This window comes from Acomys russatus, chromosome 4 (assembly GCF_903995435.1).
Source record: "Acomys russatus chromosome 4, mAcoRus1.1, whole genome shotgun sequence".
NCBI classification, from domain to species: domain Eukaryota; kingdom Metazoa; phylum Chordata; class Mammalia; order Rodentia; family Muridae; genus Acomys; species Acomys russatus.
In genome coordinates this window covers 4020682-4035769 of record NC_067140.1, presented here as the reverse complement: position 1 = coordinate 4035769, position 15088 = coordinate 4020682, and the positions used below count along the sequence as shown (strand labels likewise).

At 48.5% G+C, this 15088-nt stretch overlaps 1 protein-coding gene across 1 annotated transcript in view; it reads right to left on the bottom strand.

Moving 5' to 3' along the window:
* Chmp4b (charged multivesicular body protein 4B) overlaps positions 1-8220 on the bottom strand; it is a 40256-nt gene extending 32036 nt beyond the window's left edge. The window contains exon 1 of the mRNA XM_051143563.1: positions 7956-8220. Coding sequence (XP_050999520.1) covers positions 7956-8145 — 190 coding nt within the window. The 5' untranslated portion in view covers positions 8146-8220. The remainder of the gene's footprint in view (positions 1-7955) is intronic.
* Between the last annotated feature and the right edge of the window lie 6868 nt (positions 8221-15088).

Genomic DNA, 15088 nt, shown 5'->3' with positions numbered 1-15088 from the left:
AAGACTGAGAGTGGAAAACAAGGAAGGAAGCACATCCCTTCCACGTGCTCGCCCTTCTGCTAGGAACTGCATTCACGCTGACTTGTACTGAAGAACCCTGTGAAGGAAGTCACAGCATTCCCTTTTACAAAGGAGAATGAGACCCGAGGTGAGTAAGCATCAAGGCACTGCTGGTTAAGAGGAAAGCTGCATGCAAAGGAGGAACTGTCCACCTATACCAGTATGCTGACTTCCTCCTAGGAGTGCAACAAATGCCCGCTGACTTGAGCCCACTCACTATCTTAGAAGTTGGCCAGTACTGAATCTAGCTAAGACTGCTGCTTCCTGTTGCTATGCTCAGACGTCCCTTCCAAATATAAGCACCCATCTCCAGTGACTAACCTATATAACCACCCCTCCAGTGATGACTAACCTATATAACCACCATCCCCAGTGACTAACCTATATAACCACCATCCCCAGTGACTGACCTATATAACCACCATCCCCAGTGACTAACCTAAAGCAGCTGGTGGTTTTTGTTTTTGAGGGTAGGGCTTCACTATGTAGTCCAGGTTGGAATTGGCTTATATAGCCCAGACTAGCTTCAAACTCATGGAAATCCTCCTGTTTCAGCTTCCTGAGTGCTGGGATCAAAGTACATACACATACACACACTCAGCTCTAAAAAAAATTTTAATATTCTCTCTCTGTTTTCTTTCTTTTTTTTTTTTTTTAAGGTAGAGTCTCGCTGGATACTCTGCCTTCACCTCCAAGTGCGGGGATTACAGGTGGAGACCATTATATTCCGCTCTCTTTCACTCTTAAAACAGTACGTGGTGGCATACCCATTTAGAACTCAAACTTGGGAGGCAGAGGTAGATGAGTATCTAGTGAGTTTGCCACCCTCCCCCCAGGCTTGAAAGATCACAGGAGGACCTGAGGTAGATTCCCAGCACCCACCACAGGCAAAGCTGGGAGTGGTGAAGCCTATTTGTAATTCCATCGCTGGAGAGGTGGAAAGTAACCTTGAGGCTTACAGGCCAGCCAAGGCCAGGTCCAAGTGAAAGACCCTGTCTCATAAAACAAAGCAAATGTCTCAGGAGAATGACTCTCAAGGCTGACCTCTGACCTCTACATATACAAACATGCACACATATGCACATAATCTTCATACCAAAAAGAGCTTTTTGTCATTTGAATCAAAGACATCAATACGTTTGTGCAGTCAGCTCACAGGGCCTCTCTGACACTCCATCTGTCTTAAGACATAGGTAAAACTGTCTTCAAACAAGAAGCCGAAGTGTCACCAAAGCAATTTCCCACTGCTCAGTTCCCTGGGTGCAGTTCAAGTTTTCCACTCAAGAGCCTCTGGGACAGACAGTCCAGTTGGCACACACACTGTTAAGATACTGTGGTTTTCAACCTGGTATCTTGATATCAATGATCAAAAAGCCACATTCACTATTCCTTTAATCGAGTAAGCCACCTTTCCATATGCTAATAATCTAAACAGGAGGATGCTTCCCTTGTCTCAGCAATGAGCAGAATTGTTTTATTTTGGTTTTTTTTTTTTTTTCCAGACAGGGTCTCTCTGTGTAGCCTTGGCTGTCCTGGACTTGCTTTGCAGACCAGGCTGGCCTCAAACTCACAGTGATCCGCCTGCCTCTGTCTCCAGAGTGCTGGGATTAAAGACGCGTACTCCTAGGCCTGGCTATAACAGGCTGAATTTAACAAAGATAAATTTCCCATTAGCCCCTGGCTTCTGCATTCATCAGACATTCTCAGCAGAACCTAAGAGCAAATGATTTGCTTCCATGAATCTACAGAAATGTACAAATACAGGATGTAATCACCAGTCTCCATTGCTGGATCTAACACAATTGTATGTAACTAAAATGAAGCCCTTCCCACAAACTCTTTCCTCTTTATTAAAATAAAAAAGAGCCCAGGCTGTGGTGGAGCACACCTTTAATCCCAGCACTTGGGAAGCAAAGGCAGACGGATCTCTGTGAGTTCCAGGCCAGCCTGGTCTACAAAGGACAGCCAGAACAGCCAGCGCTACATATAGAGAAACTCTGTCTTGAAAAAGCAAACAAGTAGCTGGACATAGTGGCACACACCTTTAATCCCAGCACTCTGGAAGCACAGGTAGGCTGATCTCTGTGACTTCCAGGCCAGCCTGGTCTACAAAGTGAGTCTAGAACAGCCACACTACACAGAGAAACCTTGTCTCAAAAAAAAAAAAGAAAAAGAAAGAAAGAAAGAAAGAGAAAAAGAAAAGAAAAAGAAAGAAAAGAGAAAAAGCAAACAAGAAGCACTTGGGAGGCAGAAGCAGGTGGATCTCTGTGAGCTCAAGGCCAGCCTGGTCTACAAAGCTCCAAAACAAACAAACAAACAAACAAAAACCCAACAAACAAAAAATTAAAAAACAAACAAGAGAAACCCTGTCTTGAAAAAACAAAAAGAAAAAAAATCTGAGCTACCTAAGGTAAATGCTTCCTTGATTAGCTATCATGCTAAGAAACTGGGACAGTAAGACTGCTCAACAGGTAAAAGAGCATTTGCCTAAGTTTCATCCCCCACCTCCCATGGTGGAAGGGGATAACCAAGTCTATTAGGCTGTCCTTTATCTGTGTGCATGCACACGCACACACCCACAGACACCAAATTAATAAATATGTGGTGGTGTACATCTGTAACACAGAATCCCTGCACTCAGGAGCCTGAGGCAAGAGATCACAAGTTCAAGGGTAGCCTGGACTATATATAGCAAGTTCCGCCCCTTCACTGCTCATATTCACCCTTGAAAAAAATAAAACAAGCAGCTGGCAAGATGGCTCAGCACATAAGGTTGTTATACAAGCCTGAGGACCTGAGTTCGTGCCCCAAAGCCCACAAAAAAAAGTAGAGGCAGAGGGGCTGCAGAGATGGCTCAGTGGTTAAGAGCACTACTTGCTCTTCCAAAGGACCCAGGTTCAATTCCCAGGACCCACATGGCAGCTCACAACCGTCTGTAACAGTCTGATACCCCCATACCAATGCACACAAATTAAAATTAAATAAAATATTAAAAGAAAAAGAGTTGAGCATCCCAAACGCCAAGCAAAGCTGCTTAAATGCCAATATCATGGTGCAAATAAAAAGTAGAGGCAGAGAACCAACTGCTGAAAGTTGTCTTCTGACCTCTCACACTACGCTGTGCCACGTGTGCCTGCACAATAATAACAGCAATAATAATAATAAATAGTAACAATGTAATTTTTTTCTGGTTTTTCGAGACAGGGTTTCTCTGTGCAGCCCTGGCTGTCCTGGTCTCACTTTGCAGACCAGGCTGGCCTCAAACTCAGAGATCCACCTGCCTCTGCCTCCTTGAGTGCTAGGATTTCAAGCGTGTGCCACTGTGCCTGGCAACAATTTAATTTGTAAATGAAGAGGCTGGAGAGTGAACTAGGTGGTTAAGGGTGCTTGCCGCTCTTACAGAGGATCTGAGTATGGTTTCTAACACCCACATTAGGCAGCTCACAACTGCCTCTAACTCCACTTCCAAGTGATCCAGTGCCCTCCCACAGCATCCAGAACACATGCACACATGGGGTACACATAAACACACAGAGGCACACACACATACACATAAAAATAAATAAATCTTTTTTTTTTCTTTTTTTACGAGGGTTGGGAGAGAGGGAGGGAACAGGAGAAGAGAACGTCAGACATGATCCCCTTTCTTTAGGAACTGCCAGAGTACTATCTATGCAGGTGCTCATAAGTGTGGGCGGTCCTCGTCGGCAGGCTGGTTCCCATTCACAATAATCCACTATAAATGTGACCAGTGGTAACTTTACCAGACAAGTGCATGTGTCTTGTTCTTTCATACAAACAGGTCTTTGGTAAGCCTTCCCTCGGCCAGGTAAAGCTATCATCTCACAGGAGAGGATTCACTGCAGTCTCCTGGGCGGCAAGGTCTGTGTCCCCAGCACTGAAGCACTCGGCAGCAGGACTGGGACCAGAGAATGTGAGAATGAATATATGACTTAAAGGAAAGGTAAAGGGACTTGGGAAAGAGCATGTGACATCTAACTGGAGTTACTACCTGGGACACACTGCAAATAAGCCAATCTGGGTGGTTCCACGCTTTCTTTCAAAGGGCAGCGAACCATCTTGTAATGTGTATAGTACCAAGATAGCTTCTGAATTTGGATACATATTCCGATGGGCAGAATGGTGCTGACTCTGTTTCCCCTTCTCAGCCCCACACCCTGCATAAACAATGGGGTGTGTACTGGGTAGTGGGACAGTGCCAACCGTGGTGCCCCTGGCAATCAGGGAAGCAAGCAGAGCACCCGATGCCTCTGGTCAGTTGACGGCCAAGCCTCTTGAGGTACGTCACTTCCTCAGCCTCCTTCTCCTTCCTCTACCCTGGGAATAAGGAGCACGCCTGGCAGGTGCTTGCTGTGTGTGCCTGTGTGCGGCTGTGTGAATACTTGTGCACACATGTGTATGAGGGCCAGCGACAGGGTTGGAAGGCGAAGGCTGAACACCTTCTGTTACTCTCCACCTTATTTTTGGAGACAGGACCGCTCACTGAAGCTGGAGCTCCGTAATCCAGGGAAGCTGCCTGCCTCCTGAGCTAAGGGATCTGCCTGTCTCAGCCTCACCAGTACAGCATGCCACTGTTTCCAGACGTGGTCGGTGCATCGCCACACACACCCAGCTGCCCCAACTGACACAGCCTGGCAATGTCTCCACTCTGCTCACTCCAATAGTCCCAAGAAACCACCAAGTCTCTTCTGACTCCTTTAGAAGTTCCGGGCATGTATTTCCTTGGCCGTTTTCCATGTGTCTGTGCTAGGCCCTTGATTGCCACCTGAGTAACGGCTAGTGCCCGTGTGATGATGACATGAAGCAGTTACTGATCTTTTAGCATATGGCATGCTCTGTGCTAAGAACTCTGCGTGCGCAGCACACCTCATCCTGTACCGCTGAAGCTAGGACTCTGATTTACAGAGAAGCAGAGGCACAGAGTAACCTGCCCAGGCACAGAGCTGGTCAGTAAGAAAGCGATGGTCCAAACCCCGGTCTGTACAATTCTACCCTTACATGTATCTGGATTCCTGCCCCAGCCCCTCCCTGACCAGTTTACACACCTTTGTTTACACTGCTGCTAGAATGTTCTTTCAAAAACCAAAATAGATAAGACCTTCTACTATAAAAGAAGCACCAGTGACTCTTCAACATATGCAGGGCGAGGCCCGAAGGCTAGCAGCCACTCTCCAGGGTAACCTAGAGCCTGTCCTGTCCCAGGCTCAGCTGAGAGGCACTCTAGCTGCTCCCAAGTACACTGAACCCCCATGGGCCACCTCATTCTTCTTTCTCTGCAAAGCCTCCCTCCCTCCCTTCCCTCCAGACAAGAACCTTCCCCGCCTGTAACCTCAACCATCTAAACACACCTCATCACTGACTTCTAAAATTACTCCTGACTCCCATATTTCCAGTCCTGACTTCTCCCAGGAAGACAGGCAGTGTTTTCTCGTATCTGGTGCTGAGAGTCGCAGCATAGCAGTGGGTCAGGGAATGAATGGTGTCCACATGGTGGTGGTAAAACCCCACAGCACCATCTGGAGAAGCGGGTTAGGCCCCAGGACAAGAGCAACACAACTATTAGACCTCAGGACGATAAAAAGAAGGGAAGCCTGCAGCAGCTCCTGTCCTCACAGCCCAACCCAAAAAGACAGACCACTCTGAACAAAGTTATTAGAACTGAGGCAGTTCTCCAGTGTGTCGGCTCTCTCTCCAGGCATCTGGAAAGCCAATTCAGTCACCTCTACAACTGCAGAAACCAAGCTAGCCCTAGACGGAGACCGGAGTTATGCGTATCTTACTGTTCAGCAGATGCTCTCCTTGGAGCCCTGAGGGATGGGAGGGGATGAACAGTGACACCCTCCTCCACTCCGCTGTGAAGAGGCAAGCTTTCCAACATGCAGACTGGCAAAAACCATGACTCTAATTACCATGGCTGCAAAGAGGATCCTGATTAAGGGAGAGCTGTCAGAGAAGAGAGCTGATTAGCCGAACACAGGCCTGTTCTCTATCTCCAGAGCTACAACCGGTGTCCAGTCCACAGATGGATGCCTGCAACTTCCCTGAATGCCCCGCCCACTCCCCAGCCAGCAGCCAGATGCTTAAAGCTCTTACCAATGATTAGGACTTGCTTCAGAGTAACACCCTTCAAAGGCTTTCCACCACTTGGCATCCATGCTCTGCTGGCAATTCACAGCCCATCCCCCCTACTTACTGCACTGTCCCCTCAGTCACTACATTTTTAAACTTCTTAGATCTTCACAACTTTCCACCCATGCCTATGCTATTCTCCCAGCTAGGAAAAGCCCCCCCCCCCCAAAGCTGGTTCCTTTGAAAGGCCTCAGTTCAAACTTTAACTTTTCAAAGAGGTTACCCCTAACCACCCTACCAAAACAGCACCCCCTCTACTCACTATGAACCAACTTTTCTTAGTTAGTGCTCATCACTGACATCTCCAAAATGGTTAGTTAGTGTCTTGCCTGTGACCACCATCTCTCTTTTTGAGACAAAGTCTCTCCTGTTGGCAGCCTTTAAATTGCTCTGTAAACAAGCATGACCTTGACCCTCCTCCCTCAGCCTCCCAGGTGCTGAGCATATGGGTCTAGAGGGATGTGGACAACTAGTATTTTCTCTTTAAAGTGGAGGCTGCTTGGCTCCCCTCTAGGAGTAGGTCAGGATATACGGGGTGCTGAGAATTTCCAGGCTGTTTGCTGTAACAGAGGAGGAGCATCCACAAGATAGGTTATCTCATTATGAGGCAGTATCAAGCAAATGTTTACAATAGTAGTAAAGCCCCAACCATACTATTCGCTGGATAGTCTAAATCCTTCCAAAGGGCAAATCCACTAGTTCACAATCCCAGAAGGCACTTCCCTGGTAACCTTCTGGGTTGAATACTTGTTTGTATGACTGGTAAACCCCTCTCACCTTTGGCCCAGTCTCAAGAGAAGAGCTGTCCTGCTATGACTCATGCTCACATTGCTGTGACAAAACCACAAAACAAAACTGCACGTTCTGACATTCTTTCCAGTCATTAAAGCACTTTCACCCTCATTCAATTAGAAAACTACAAGGCACTTCCTAGACAGCTTCAAAACAGGAAGAAGATACCTTCAAGTACCAATCAACAACGGGACTGAACTGGGCCAATGGAGGCACAGAGTCCACATCGTTTCTGGTTTAGAATAACCAGGAAGTGGTGAGTCACAAGGGGGAAGGCTTACAACACGGAAGCTCTAAGAAGTCTGGCTATGAGGAAACCAGAGGAATCACAGGGCTACCTACATGTTAGGTTTCACAGAGGCCGGAGCCTAGCTGGTGGATGTGGAAACCGAGGGCTCAAACTTGCTCAAGTTCACTCAACAAGTGAACAGAGTGGGTACCAGAGGGTCTCCCCACGCCCCACTCCTCTTTTCTCTCCATAAAGGAGGCTTTTCAAGAAGACTCCTGAGTCAGAGGCAGACGGGTAGCTCAGACTCCACCAAGGGCTCGGGAGAGGGCAGAGGTGGGGCAGGAAGCACATAAATAATAGGGTGAGGCAAAGAAATGAACCAAGGTGTGGGTAGAGGCAGTGGCTGGGAAGGTGGGGGAGGCCAAAGGGGAAAGAATACAGTGGAATGCAGTGGAACAGACCGAGCACAGAGTTAAAAAGTGCTGTGAGATCTGGGTCAGAAGAGGTCTGACGGGGGAGGGAGTTTGAGGGCAGTCTGATGGTAGCGGAGAGCCAGCTCAAGGAGACACAGAAGGGAGTCAGACGGATAAGGCACCGAGAGAAGTCTGCCCGGAGTGGCCCAGGCTCCAAAGAGACCCCGAAACGAGTTAGACAAAGTGGAGTCCGGGCCTGGGAAGCCTTAGGAGAGCCAGGGAAGAGTCTGAAGGGGCCCGGGCCGCCTCACCGCGCTTGTTTTTGGTGCCGTGCTTCTTGGCAGCCGTCAGCTCCTGTTCGATCTTCTTCTCCAGGAACTCCTGCTTCTTGCTTAGCATCTCCTCTGTGTCCCGAAGCCGCTGGATGGCCTCCTGGGGGGTCGGGCCGCCCTTGCCCGCCTTACCCCCTCCAGCCCCGAACAGCTTCCCGAACACCGACATGGTTGCTGCTCGCCGCGCCGCCTCCGGCGCGCGCTCCGGCTCGGCTCGGCTCGGCTACGGCGCCTGCTCCCCGGCCCCGCCGCTCCCCGCAGCCGCAGGCCTCGCCTCCACCTCCGCCCCGCAGCTGGGCCCGGCCGCACCACCTCCCACAGGCCCCCACGCCCGGGCCCGGCCGGCGTCAGGGCAACGCGCCGCTGACTACAGCTCCCAGAGCACCACGCGCCCGCAGTCCTTCGAGTCTAAGGGAGGACCGCGCGCTGCACGCCGGGAGTCTGAGTTTTCCGGCTCGTGGCGTACGGCGGCGCACCTTTTTGGTCTCGCCGAGGTCAAAGGGCGGTATGGCATGCTGGAAAACGTAGTCTCTTTGGAATGTGTACTGTAGACGCGGAAGAAAAGGAAGAGAAATAACTATTAGAAAGAGAGGGATTCGTTGTGTCGCTCCGTGATAGAGCCCTGAGTCTAATTCACAGCACTCAAAGCAACAATGGTAATAACATCGCTCATATTCTATCATCTCCGGAACACAGGGCTTTACGTACATGAGCACACTTGAGTCTCATAAGCAGTTTATGACAGATACTACGGTGTCTATTTTGTGTTTCTGCTTCGGAGCTAGGCTTTCATGTATCCTAGAAGTGGCCTGAACTTCCTATGTAGCAGAGGCTGGCCTTGAACTCTTGATCCTGTCTCTGCTTCTTTAGTACTGGGGTCTGTGCTGTTCCTATTTTAGAGGTAAGTGAATCAAGCTCAGAAAACTGACTGCCTAACTAGTCTAATTTACCATCCCAGGTGGTTCTCACCACTTGGATGAACTGTCTTTCTACTCTTTATTCGCTCACCTAAAAGGCTTTCTGAAACGAAAGAGAAACTAACCACCTTGCCAGTGGAATTCAATGGCAAAGCTTCAAAAATCAGCCTTGAATACTCACTTTGCCCAGTTAACGTCCTCTTATTTTCCACAGCTGTACGTTTGACATCATCACAGGTCCTCCTAAAAGTGTTTGTGAGTGACATAGGAAATAAAAAGGGCCGGCACACAGCAGGCCACAGGCAGTCAAACAAAAATAAATAAATAAATAAATAAATAAATAAATGTGTGTTTTAAACAGGGCATGGCGATTCATCTTGGAAGGGTGAGATAAGAAGACCACCATGAATTCAAGTCGAACTTGGGCTACAGAGTAAGTACCGGATCAGCTTGGGCCAGACTTTAAGCACTAGAATAAATAATAGTAATAGTCATGATAATAATAACAAATGTATATGTATATATCACTCACAAACACTTTTTGGATGACCTATGACAATTTTGATTTTGTTGTGAGACAGGGTCTGCTTATGTAGCCCTTGGCAGGCCTCAAACGCGATCCTCCTGCCTCAGCCTGTAGAGCCTCCTGTTCTGCATATCCAGGCATTCTGATGGTCAGCTGTGACTGAACCAGGAGGCCCTAGCACGTCCAAAGTTAGCAGAGGGCCGGGCGTGGGGGCACACATGCCTGTGGTCTCACAACTTTGAAGTAGAGGCAGGAGGTCCGGAGTCCAAGTTCATACTCCGTCACTTGGCAAGTTCAAAGCTCAGCTGTGGTACACGAAACCTAAACTTTGGCGGGGGGGGGGGGGGGGGGGGGCGTGAACTGTGAAACATACACCACATTTGTGTCTGTTCTCTATTAATAGAGAATCTGCAATGTTTTATCCACGTTCAGGCCTCCGGATGGCACAACCCGTGCGGATCTAAGCAGCCCGCCCCTTCTCCACGTACCTGAGTCATGTTGCTGTCTTGGCACTCAGAGCAAATGCAGTCGCCAGTTTTGAGCCTAGGCCCTCAAAACCTATGAACAGGCACATTCTACAGGCCTCGCTGCCAGCCTCACACTGCTGCTGAGCTAACCTAGCAGAAGTTTATGTCATCTTGACGCTACTGGGGTCATTGGGAAGGAGGGAACCTCAAGTGACAAAACGCTTCCATAAGACCCCCGCGGTAGGCAGGCCTGGAGACCATTTTCTTAATCAGTGAGTGATGTGGGAGGGCCCAGCCCACTGTGGGCGGGGCCACCCCTGGGCTGAGCAGCGCCCCTCCATGGCTTCTGCGTAAATTCGTAAGTTTTCCTACGTGAGCCGGTTCCGTGATGAACGGTGATGTGGAAGTGTGCTCTATGCTCCCAAAGTTGCTTTTGGTCATGGTGTTTCATCACAGCAATAGTGACCCCGAGTAAGACACTCTGGGAGTTCAGAAAGTCATGTTGGAGGACCGGCGGGGGGGGGGGGGGGGGGGGGGGCGGGGGGGAGTGTTGGGAGCGGGGCGGATTATAGCAGGAAACTCAAGTTTAACTTCCCACGCAATTGGCATAAGTCTCTGGGAAAGAAGTTTGAACTGGGACACGGAAAGGGTGCTGGAAGCCAGGTGTGGTGTCTGACGCAGAAGACCGGGAGGTCCAGGCGACCTCACCCGTCATAGCAAAATCCTGTCTCCCTCTCAAGGAGAAGGAGGAGGAGAGCTGAGATCAGTCGTGTCTGCCCATGTTCTGACACATGGGTAGCTCCCACCTGCCTGAGGATTTAACCACCATGGCAAGACACAGAGTACCCTGGTCAAATTCTGGAGAGCCTGGGCTTCATTGTTCTGACCTCTGGGGCAAGTGAAGGTCCTTTTGAATTTTTTTTTTTTTTTTTTAAATCAATTACTGTCACCTCGGTAAAAGCTATGTGAAAAAAGGGCCAGAGGTCTCAGGCTCAGTTACCAACACCCAAGTGCTGGCTTACAACTGTAGTGCCAGTGCCAAGAGATCCAGTGCCCTCTCCTGACCTCCTGAGACACAGGGAGTACAAACACATACATGCATGGAAAACACCCATACAAAAAAAATTGTTTGTTTTTTAATTTAAAGCCATGTGAAAACAATGAGTACAATATGGGTTGACCTGGATGAAAGAAGCAGGCACAAAACCTCACGGCACTCTTTCTGCCTTCACCTCTCAAGCGCTGCCGTTGTAGGCATGAACCATCATGTCCAGCTGGATGCCTTTTTTTTTTTTTTTTTCCCCTTCAGTATTTTCAGTGCTAAGGACTGAACCAGGGACTTGCATGTGCCTGGGAAGCAGTCTCCCACTCAGCTAAATCCACAGACCCTACAAATCTTTTCCTCTTAAATATAAAAGTATTTATGCCAGGTGTGCTGGTTTACACCTTTAATCCCAGCACTCAGGAGGCAGAGGCAGGTGGAGCTCTGAGTTTGAGGCCAGCCTGGTCTACATGAGAGTTCTGGGTCTCACAGGGCTACACAGTAAGACCCTATCTCAAAGGGCTGTGTGTGGAAATGAGCTCCCTGGAGAGCTGGACAAACTTAGCTATGGGGGTAAGACAGACCCCACCCTGCAGAACCTGAGGCGGGTGACGGGGAGTTGTGTGTTGGAGGGGGGCCTCTTCTGAGACAATGGTGAGTTCAGCTGAGTCTGTAAACCAAATGACAACACATTTGGAGGGGGCACACAGGCTCCAGCAGGTGACTTTTACACAAAGACAGGTCCATGGAAGGAAAGGTCCTTATCAAACCCTTAGAACATTCTGTAGGCTCACCCCTCAAAGCAATCCAGAGTCTCACTGCTGTCACTCCGCTCGAGGCCGTCATCATCTCTTGCTTGGCCTATTGCAGTTGCCTCCTGAAGTGTGCCCCACAGTAGCTATGCCCAGAGTGTCCCTTAAAGGGCTTTGAGAGGGGCTGAGTGTGGTGGCACACGCCTTTAATCCCAGCACTCGGGAGGCAGAGGCAGGAGGATTGTTGTGAGTTCGAGGCCAGCCTGGTCTACAGAGTGAGTCCAGGACAGCCAAGGCTATACAGGAAAATAAATAAACAAATAAAATAAAAAGGAGGGGGGGCTTTGAGAGGAAAAGAGTAGATTGTCCAGTTGGACACAGTGTAATTACTAGAAGGAGGATCAGAATGAAAGATGTTCCTCCTGACTTTTTTTTGTTTTGTTTTGTTTTTCTGAGACAGGATTTCTCTATGTAGCCTTGGCCATCCTGGACTCGCTTTGTAGACCAGGCTTGGCCTCAAACTCACAGTGATTCGCCTGCCTCTGCCTCCCAAGTGCTGGGATTAAAGGCATGCGCCACCACCGCCCATCTGTTCCTCCTGGCTTTAAAGGTGAAGAAAGGCCAAGCCAAGAAATACAGACTTTAAGCATCCATAAAAGGCTCTTGCTTGGTCCTGGCGGGGTGGCCCATGCCTTTAATCCCAGAGGCAGGTGGATCTCTGTGAGTTCGAGGCCAGCCTGGTTTACAAAGGGAGTTTTCCAGGACAGCCAGGGCTATTACACAGAGAAACCCTGTCTCAAATAGATAGATAGATAGATAGATAGATAGATAGATAGAAAAAAAAAATCCAGAAAAGGGATTGGTGAGATGACTTAGTAGGTAAAGGCACTTGCTGCCTAAGCTCCTACACATACACATAAATAAAATGTAATTTTTTTTGTTTTTGTTTTTTGAGACAGGGTTTCTCTGTGCAGCCTTGGCTGTCCTGGACTTGCTTTGTAGACCAGGCTGGCCTCGAACTCACAACAATCCTCCTGCCTCTGCCTCCATCCCGAGTGCTGGGATTAAAGGCATGTGCCAGCACACCCGGCACACTTTTTGTTTTTAATACAAAAAAGGCAGGGGATAGTTTTGCCTTCTCCTACAGTCCCTGGTATAAACATAGCCCTTCTACCAAGAACAGACTTGATACCCTATGAGCATATACAGGGGGAGGAGGTCCCCCTCAGGAACAGTCATAGGGAAGGGAAGTAAGGGGAAAATGGGAGGGAGGGAGGAATGGGAGGATACAAGGGATGGGATAACAATTAAGATGTAATATGAATACATTAATAAAATATATTTTTAGGGCTAGAGAGATGGCTTAGTGGTTAAGAGCACTGCCTGCTCTTCCAAAGGACCCGGGTTCAATTCTCAGCACCCCACATGGCAGCTCACAACTGTCTGTAACTCCAAGACCTGACACTTTCACACCAATGCACGTAGATTAAAAAAAATTAAATAAAATATTTTAAAAATATATATATATATTTTTTTTAAAAAAACATAGCCCTTGACTTTAGCAAGAGGCATTGTCAGACATCTGACCTCCAAAACTATACAAAATTTTATATTGCTGTAAGCCACTATGTTTATCGTCATTTGATACCATAGCAACAAGAGCCTCACCCCCCTGCTCATGGGCTGTCCCCTCTTCATCCTTACCCCTTCCGTTCTGTACATGGTAACCGGAGGAGCCTTAAAAAGAGAAACAAAACAAAACTAAGCAGAGTGGTTTACATCTCCAACCCCAGCACTCAGGAGGTAGAGGCAGAAGGATCAGTTCTGACCCAGGCTTGAGTCTTGTCTATACGTCCAGTTCGAGGCTATCCTGAGCTATGAGAGACCCCATCTCAAACCCAAACCACTTTTGAGGCTCAGTGGAAGAATGACGGCTTAACATGCACAAGGTCCTGGATTGAATCCCCAGTAGAGCAATAAATCCTAAAAAGTGTTGGAGAGGCCGGGCGTGGTGACACACGCCTGTAATCTCAGCACTCGGGAGGCAGAGGCAAGCGGATCTCTGTGAGTTCGAGGCCAACCTGGTCTACAGCGTGAGTTCCAGGACAGCCAGGACTGTTACACAGAGAAACCCTGTTTTGGAAAACAACAACAAAAAACAAACAAACAAACAAAGTGCTGGAGAGTTGGCTCAGAGGTTAGAGCATTTGCTGTTCTTGCAAAGGGCCAGAGTTCAGTTCCCAATACCCATGTCCAGAGGTTCAAAACCACCTGTAATTCTAGTTCCTAGGGATATGAGGCCTTTTTCTGTCCTCCACAGGCACACAGATGCATATGAATAATAAAAAATGTACATATATGGTATGTGATATATTTCTAGGTTGCACTAGATCTCTCTCTCTCTCTCTCTCACACACACACACACACACACACACACACACACACACACACACACAGCGAGTCCTCTGCCCTCTTCCTCCAGGCACCTCACTCCACACACTCCCCTTTTTAATTCTTTTCTACTTTATAACAACCCACATAATTGGTGTATTTACTGTGTCCTTTTTTTTTTTTTTTATAACCTCCACAAAGGATCGTACAGATCAGTGTGTTTATGACATATCTTCAAAGCTAGGAAAATATTTGTTAAGTGAATTAATGAAAGGTGAGAGGTAGTGATGATCTGGGAGCCTTGCCCCAGTGAGACCTTGGAAGAGGGCCTTCCCCTCCCAGGCACAGTGCACTCCCTCTGAGAGTACAAAGAACAAGGACTTTGGTTACCTGTCTCAGGGTTTGGGGTCTTAAGTGTACCCCAAACACCCCAAGAGAGTGTCAGGCCCTTAACCCTGAGTGCAGACTCTGCCAACATCTATAGTCCTCACTCTTCAGGCCCTGAATACAAGGACAATGGGCTTGAAGTTGTGGGGGCTGGAAGCACCGGCACTGGAGGCCTCCACTCCTTCCCAGGAAGGGGCAAAACTGGTCCAACCCGTTCTCCTGGGCCACGGAGACCTGCTCTGCCAACCAAGCCTTGCAAGCACTGCAAGTCATTTTCCTAGATAGTATCTGTTCCTCCCTCAAACAACTGAAAAATCCTTCTTCAGTCTGCCTAAGCTGGGATTGCAGCATCTACCCAGGACACTGGCTCTTAGCTGCCCTGTGGTGAGAGAAGCAGACAGGCCACTCGCCTCCTGTTCTTTTGAGCTGTGTTGCTCACTGCACAGATATTGATTGTTCATTGCACAGGATTCCCAGGCAGCTCCAGGCACTGTAGCTATGTCTATGCCTTTGTTAGATTGGGATTGACGGAGACAACATGGAAATAAAAAAATCAGAGGCCCACCTTTATACAGAATCCTTAGTCAGACCCACTGACAGACGCCAGTCTCTGCAGTAGTTGGGTCTGGG